This window comes from Opisthorchis viverrini, assembly GCF_000715545.1.
Source record: "Opisthorchis viverrini unplaced genomic scaffold opera_v5_330, whole genome shotgun sequence".
NCBI classification, from domain to species: Eukaryota; Metazoa; Platyhelminthes; class Trematoda; order Opisthorchiida; family Opisthorchiidae; genus Opisthorchis; species Opisthorchis viverrini.
Genome location: NW_008751991.1, coordinates 543,710 through 552,362, shown reverse-complemented (window position 1 = coordinate 552,362; position 8,653 = coordinate 543,710). Strand labels below are relative to the sequence as shown.

Genomic DNA, 8,653 nt, shown 5'->3' with positions numbered 1-8,653 from the left:
GCCAGTTCGAATATCCCTGTGCCAAGTCAGCCAGTTTTACTGTTTATGCTGATAGCCTACCCAATTCTGACAATTGTTGGGAGCATAGGTAATGTTGGTGTGGACATTCTAACCTATATAGGCAACTTACTATCTGCATTCATATTACATCCTTTTCGGACGCACGTTTCCGGACACGTTTACCTCGCCTGCCTAGCAATTTTCGACACTCTGTCGCTGATATTCAACCTGATATCCTTTTGGAATATGCTGATTTTGAAGCGATATTTAGAAAAGAAAAATGATATTCAAGCCGTGCACACTATAGATCGTCTTTTTGGATCAAAGGGAGTATGCGAGGTAAGTTTAATTCTTTTTTTGTTGTCTTGTCTGATATATACTCTGAAACAATATGCCAGGAATATTCAATAATTATGAAAGCAAGAACAGGAACTTATTGTTTTCTGAGATGCACCGACATTTAGCTTTATTTAGACATGGACAGACGACCCACAAATCATAAGCTCATATTATCAGTCAAACGGGATTTCAGTGGCAGATGTACTAATATGAGGATCACCTCCAATTATCTAGCGCTTGCAAGCTTTTCCAAGTCGATATACATAGTACTAAAGAAGTGGTAGATCATGATGACTGTCGCTTAGATTGATGGGTGAAGTTATAGCAGGCGAGTATGTTACTTGGTTTTAAATGCGACTATAAACACTTCAGTGTATACTAAAACCCTAGGAAACTAACATTATTGCACGCTTCACCTTGTTACTAAGGCACTAATTTGTAAAACTTATGGTTGTGAAGTTGACCACCACGAATATAAATCCTTCTCGTTACTCGACGATTTTGATAAAACTGCCTGATAAAATGTTCGACTGTTTCTTCTACACTTTCTTCCACCGAATGCAAAACTGAGGAAGTAAAATAATATCTTGCTGAGTTGACGGGTCTTCTCTGACCATTGCTTATTAGGTACGTCGTGCAAACTGGTCACCAGCTGTGTTGTCTTACTTTAAGCATTACTGTCTGCCGTACTTGACTGCTGATGACAACTTTTGCCCTGGCTGGACCTATCTTTCGCACATCAGCTGAGAACCTTCAGTTGTGGAAGCATAAAGTGACTTTTTGATTAAGCTCGTGACATCGTCTGCTGCTCTTATAGTCACCAGTTAATGAACCGTGCTTAGAGGTTGTTAGTAATCGAAGCACCCAGATTTGTTTCTAAATCTGCTTTTGGAGTCAGTACTGTTGAACTGTCCATGGGAATGCACACATGTACTCTTCAAACTCAGAGCAGAACGACGTTTTGGCACAGTATTGATCGGTGTGCTTTGGCCACATAACCAGGCTTTGCGGTACACGTATTCAAAATCTATATGGGTGGGGTAGAAATAGAAGTGTAAGTAGTATTGACTGTTGAAGAGCTAAGAGAATAGTGAGCCACCCTGACTCTAAAAAGCTGACTGCGGCAAATTTATGTTGGTTTTTGCACATTCTATAATTTTGAAGCGCGTACAATGAAATCTCATGAAAAACGTTATCGGCTTCCCTTCCATAATATTTTTTTAAATATAATACAACAATCCATTGTTGCCCGAATCTCTAGGGCTATCTGTGAATATATGAAAATTCGTTGTGCCTGACCTATTCAGTGTGGATTTCTATCAGGCCACAGAGTTCAAGTGACTATAACTCCTGACATGCGTGTATTACAGGCATACTTAAATTTTGCAGCACCTCATTAAACAACAAGGTGACAAGAAGACAAGATTTCGTTTGACTCTCCTTACAAATGTCCCCAAACCTCTTGAAAAGTCTTTTGACTGTGCCGTGGTTATCCAGCCTGACCAGTGCGAGATAACTCCGCAGTCTAATTTATGACCTAGTAACGCACAAATTTGTGCAGAAATGCTTGGTTTGAATATTATGTCACCTATTTTAGGAACAGCTCAATTCCTAACGCTCTTGACTTCTTAACAGGCCACTTCTCTGTCAGTGGCTACCAACTGACCATTCCCTATGATTAAATAAACAATAAACTTGTCATGTTAAGGATGGGAGTATTTAGCATTTTGGTAAAACTGAGTTGATACACCTCGTCTGCTTATAAGCGCAGATAATATCTATAGAGTTTTTGTTGAATACCTTTTACGTCAGCATACTGCTTTGAAGCGAATTAAAGTCAAGATTTATTTACCCATGTTATTCAAATCACCTGAGATTTTACGATTCCAGAGTTTGTCCTTTTAGTTGGCTAAAACAGTTGGTTGTAGTCTGAAAGCATACCCGAAGATTGTGAAACAGGTCATCATGACCCATGATACTTCCTTCTTTTCAGAAGCAATGTTTTGTTTTCTGATAATCCAAAAGACATCGGTATTTGTCAATATTCGTTCCAAGCAACATTGAACTTCCCTTTTATCTGGACTTCCAAAATGTTAGGCGGGCCCATAGGGCTAAGTGCTCTCTACTTATACACCATTCGGAAATGACGGTGTTTTTCTTGTATATAAGCTGATTGCGTCAAAAGTTTTAATGGATAAAAGCGTATCCATCAATATCTTGTTAAGTCAGAGAAAGCTTACCCAGTTTGGGGCCATTGTGATCAATAACATACAGCCGCGTTTGGGAAGCATTTTTGGTAGAAACGAACTTTCTTGAGTTTTGAAGTCTTTCGGGGATGGCCCTGGATCTAGCTTTATTTGATGTGTATTTTTAGTGAAATTCAACGTCCATGTTTCGGACGCTGTTTCTGCTGGAACAGTTCGACGTAGAAATCATTTGCCTGTCACTTAGAAACTAGTTGCTGACTTGTCCATCTCATAATGCATAGATCTTTCCCCGAAGATGCAAGTGGTATAGTGCATTTTAATAGTACACAAAGTGAATTTTAGAGCAAAATGCGTTCCACATGTACTCTCACGAACGGTTTATCCAGTTTTATATTTTGTAAAAAGATTAAGATAAAATGTGGCTGGTACAAGTTCCAGGAACACCAAATCTTACCCATTCCCCAATTGTTGTCGTTTGTTCTTCTAAGTAAGAATAACGGGGGATAATATATTCCGGGTTCATAGACTGACTACAGAGACCTGGTAGTATCTTCTCGGCCATTTCTCCAAGTTAGACCAACCTAAACCGAGTTGATTTTCATCTGGAATAAACATTACGGGTCTGAGAGAAGTTTTTAGGCTTGAATGTCCTCCAGAGATAACCACGGCTGGAATACGTTTAATGTCTTTAGGTCAGATTGAGCTAAGCAAGGGGATCCAAACACATCATGAATCCCAAAAGCCCATCGTTGCGTGGTCCACCGAGAGACATTTTCAGAGATGGTTACATCGCCAAATATTGTTGGTGGAAATACCATGGTTCTGGTGCGGACTGTCTTTTAAGATGCTTGTAAAAGCGTCTTATCTGACAAAGATAGCAGACTTACGGCATAAACAAGTGGTTCGAAAAAGTTTCAAGTTTGTTGGGACTTTATTTGTGGAATATGGCACTTCAAACTCTGTTCCGATGCCTGCATCCTGAAGTTGCAGTAATCTAATGTTATTTTTCTCCATCTGAGCAGTATTTCAGCTGACTGCACGAAAAAACTGACACAAGGCATGAGGCTAAATGAGAAACTAACGCAGTAACCTGAATCCAATACAAGTGCACTAATGGTGGTCAGGCTCACAGCTACTTCCTTGGTCTCGTAAGCTTGCTTTGCTATCTTTCAAAGTCAGCCGATCTATCAAAGATGTATAGGCTATTTACGCGGTCATCAAGGTAGATTCCAGAAATAATACCAAGAGACAGTGTCATTTGAAGGCGATGCACTTAGATAGGTGCTCTGTGCGATGTCCATGTTCTATCGCTTCACGGGCGACGATAACGCCCATACTTTTACGGTCAACAGTACGGATAAGCATATTTTGAAGCGAAAACGCCGCGTGCTTGATTCCCCGTTTACACTGATGAAGGGGAAACGAAGAATAAGGCTGCAGACATGATCTGACTTATGGAATGACGTTTAGATTTATCATTACAAATGAATCACCTTAGTCATGGACAAAAACTAGAACGTAGAATGAAAAAGACTAGTTTTGCCTCATGGAAGTTCCCTCTTTTTCATGAATGTGATCGATCGAAGAAGTTATGCCTGACCAGTTGATCACGATCTCGGGAATGTAGGCGAAAGATGGTCGAGGCTGCATCAGCACGATGATGTAATGATTCGCTTTCGTCCTAAACATTCTACGATCAACGATACAGACAAATAGTCACCGAAATAGTCACATGTGATTAACAGCAACAGGGCAAAAATGCTGATGTGCTTTGAATACGAGCAGCACTTGGCTAAGACAGAATACGGAGACGAAAGAAAATCTTTCAGCTGTAACACTCTCTTGGTGCATGGCTGCCATGCCACCCGGAAAAATTGGAAGAGTTCTAAAACCTAGACATTAGAGATCGAGATGCAGAGGTTGGATTCAAATCATGATCTTTCGGTCAGTCACTTCACGCTGAACTATTGCGCTGACAAAAGATCGTAACTCGTTGTCGTGCGTACCAGTTATATGAACCTAAGTCTGACAGCCTAACCAAACGTATCCTCCGAAAATTTTAGCTGGCCGATCGAACGAGCCTCCAAAGGGTCACCGAGAGTGTTTGTATGAATATATATGTATATAATTCCCCGAGGCAAACAAATCTGCATCCCACAGCTTATTTTCTCACTGTGGAGATAGTCCAATTGGTATACCTTGAGGCTAACAATTTTTCAACTGTCGCTACTGGAAATTCGTGGAATGACTAGATTGAATTAACGGATAAATTCACACATTCTGTACAAAAAGGGTACACAGTATTTGGGAATTTTCAATGGTTATTTTACGCTTAGATGGGTCTCATAATATCACAAGATGGCGCCAAAACTATGCTACATATCCACAGTTGGCTCAGGTGACAAGGAAGTAGTGATTGTCTATCGACACAAAAAATGCGGACAAACTTACCAGATACTTAACCATATTGCTTTTCTGAAGCAAAATAATTCCGAGCATTCTCTAGGAGCTTCCGATGTTTCAAATAACACCGCGACACGAACTGGTGACAAGGGGGAGGACGCAAGCTTCATAATTTCATAACGCGCGTAGAATTCTGATAATGATGAAGCAGATTCGCCACAAGGATCCGCACAAGTCCGGAATTCGGGCAGTATTAGGAAGTTTGGTCCAACCAATACTGAGATCAGCGTGGTACGGCGGAGACGCAATCAATCATTCAATCATTCAATCAATCAATCAATCGATCAATCAATCAATCGAACAATCAGTCAATCAATCAATAATACTCAATCAAGTCAACCAATGGGGCATATTAGACTCCATATCTAAAGGTCCATGAGAGTAATAGATTTCAAAAAATTGTTTCAAACCATCTAGTGGATTCTAACTAAGCGATTCCAAATGTTTGTACAGTCATCGCTTTTTGCGCAAAGCCAAAAAATTTGACATAAATCTAACTAACCACATAAGAAATTTCTCTTGAGCACTTTAAGATAAGCCTCTAAAATATCGCCCTGAAATCTTGGTCAAACTTTTAAAACTACTCAAATCTTTCATTTCCATACCTGACCGTCAAGCAATTACTCAGTCTGTTTGGTGTTCGGAACTTTTTGTCGTAGCGTTTGTTGATAAACTCTGCGATTCTGTTTGAATGATCATCTGAAATTCAACAGACTGACATGCTTCATGTTGAATAAAAAAGATTTATTGACACAAACAGATGGTCTATAATCTTTCGGACACCCATTCAATCGTAGGCGCATCTTTTGTATTTTTCGTGGCTGGTGAAGCCACCTTCAAAAATCGTTTGCATTTCTTTAAGCGTCCCAATGACGGACCCGTCAATTTTTTGCCTAAAATTGAGAAAAAAACATTCGTCTGACGTGGATGTGAAGAAAGATTGTCACTTATATTAAACCGTCATACTGAAAAATAAAGAACAGCGTTTTTGGATGGTGATCGGAAGGGAGAACTGCACCGATGCTACGGGATAGATGCTAGTATAGATGATGAGGATGACGACAAAAAACTGACAAAAATTAAGAATTACGTAATATTCTTAAGCAACACGGATAAATTGTCATTTTGATGACACTCGTTAGCCATCATCAACATCATTGTCAGCCGTAATAACCACGTACTTGTCGTGAAGTGGTTAGGGCTGCCACAGTTTCATTCACCGATGATTCGGGGAGGTGGGGCAGGTAGCTGCGCATTGGAGGCGGGACCTGATAAAATAGTGAGTAAATACAGCACATTAGATGGACTGTTAAGTAGGGAGGTTGGGAAGGGAGTTATGCACTGAAGGCAATAGCTTGGATGCATGAGCGCCAGTGACGGCGTGACCGCGCCATGTCTGATAATGTCTCTAGCCATTGGTGTGGCCCGTCTCGGGGTCCCCATCCAGGAAGGCAGCAGTGACCAGCGCAGCTGAGTTCGCTGGTACTCGCTTTCACACTTCGCTGCCAAGTCATTCTCTTCCACCCTTCACGTGGTTGTACGAAAAGAGCCCTTCGAGGAAGTCGGTCGACTGGCATACGCAACACTTGGCCAAGCCAGCGCAACCTAGGGAGTGTGATCGGTTCATCTATGGAGGGTGAGTTGTTTCTCCCGAACACCATTCGACGTACTTCAGCATTGCTAATCCGGTGTTCCCACCAAACTCTGGTAATGATCCAATGGTCAAACAATGAAAGTCTTTTGATGTCCTCGGCGCTCCGCGGTCAGTTTTCTCATCCGTACAGTTATATGGAGTGCCCGCAGCAATCAGTGCCTAAAACTCTCGCATCTGCACGGGACTTTTTGATGCTTGAGCTTAAATGAAACGCAGAGAGTTAGAAATGCCATGATCCCTCCTCTCGCTTACTTTTTAAAATCTGTAAGATAACAGGGGTAAGGAGTTGTTGCTCAGTGCAAACTGAAGAAAAGCACTGAAGTTAATCTCGCGCGAATAATATACGATAAGGTCATCTGAGAACGATTCATTGGGTACTATTCGTAAACTCAAGCCTACACTTCACTTGTCCAAAGTTTTGTGAATAAGACTACTAGAAAGCTGCATAAGGGTTTGCTATCTAATTTTCTGTAGGCTTTGTATTCATGGCCTGTGGGCTAGTACTCCAGACTTCTGCATAGTTTAGAACGGGTTTTTTCATGAGACTTGAACGTTACTGTGAATGTAAGTATATAGATAGTTTTAGCGATAGTAAACTGCCTAGGAGAGAGAAGCTCGGTTCAGAATCCTACTCCACAATTGACCTTATTGCAGTGCCTGATCTTATGATCCCGAGCTGGAACCCCTTCAACTGGATCTCCCAGTATAGTTCTACTGAACAGTTTACTCAGTTCAAAATATTAGACGATGCAGTCAGCTCATGTTGCTGGCATCATCCGTTAGAAAGCAAATCAGGAATTTTTAAAATATTGGTTAATTGCTTTCGAAAAAACACACGCACAATTTTCGTATTCTGAAACTGCAAAGGAAAAAATGTCCTGGACTAGTTATCTAACCGTGAAATAGTGTTAAAAACATCATAAACGAGAGATTCAGCTGGGTTCCAGGTGAGTTTCTTGAAAAAGCAAATTAGATTTCAAATGAGTGTATTTTGCTAATTTTGTGCAATTTGGTTTCGAGTAGAACATAATATTCACGGAAACTCGGGGACTGCGCCTACCTGCTGAGCTCCAAAACGGGGCGAAACCGGTCGTGGGCTGTCGACGAGTTTTCAGCAACCTTTTGAGTAGTGCACTACGAAAACACACGTATTACGATATTTCGAAAATCGTAGCCACTGAAACACGAGGCAGCCTGGTGCAGCACATTCAGTTGCCTGGAAACATCACAAACGAGGAATTCAGCTGGAAACCAGGAAAAAACAAATTTATTTGCAAATGAGTGTATTTCGCTAAAATGTACTGGATTAATAATCTAACTATAAAGTAGTACTGGTACGAGTGTATTTCTTGCTGCAGCGCTGGCTCCCCTAGGCATGATATTACAAATACGAAACGGCTGTGTGTGAAACGTCAAAGCAACAGCGGAAATTCGTTAAAACCATGAGGACAGTAGAAACGCAAACAAAATTCCTGAAAAAAGTTGAATACGAGCGCTAAACGATTTACGGCACGCTAGAGTAGCCCTTAAAATCACACAAGTCTGTAAGTGGATAAGGGGTGTGCTAAAATCTAACTGCACTCTTGTAGTCAACAGGGTTAACCAACGCCCAAATTCCAACTGATTCATGCAGAACATGCCAGGTGTATTCACTGTCTGGTATGGAAATCACGAGTGACCATCCTCAAAGCAGAATAACCTTGCAGGGTGCACCGCATATGTAGAATATGGAATCAAAAAGCAGTATCTGTGTGATACCCTGTAAACAATAAAATTCTGACTTCCGAAAACCTGCCGCAGTTTGCTGCTCCATTGAAAGACCAGTTTAGACATCGGTTTAGAATATCGGGGCAAAAACAGCTCCGTTTTAGACTGAGCTACATTGTGACGTCGTGATTTTACTGCGTTGTTAGACGGAAGCTTTTCATTTGACTTGATTGCAAGTGGCTCAAAACGATGTCAGGTAAATTTCTACGCAGTTAAAATGTCC

The 8,653-nt window shown here is 41.0% G+C and overlaps 1 protein-coding gene across 1 annotated transcript in view; it reads left to right on the top strand.

Moving 5' to 3' along the window:
• Positions 1-246: 246 nt before the first annotated feature.
• Positions 247-8,653, top strand: part of T265_10098 (hypothetical protein) — a gene marked incomplete at both ends in the record, with an annotated part of 85,361 nt that continues 76,954 nt past the window's right edge. The window contains one exon of the mRNA XM_009176370.1: positions 247-339. Coding sequence (XP_009174634.1) covers positions 247-339 — 93 coding nt within the window. The remainder of the gene's footprint in view (positions 340-8,653) is intronic.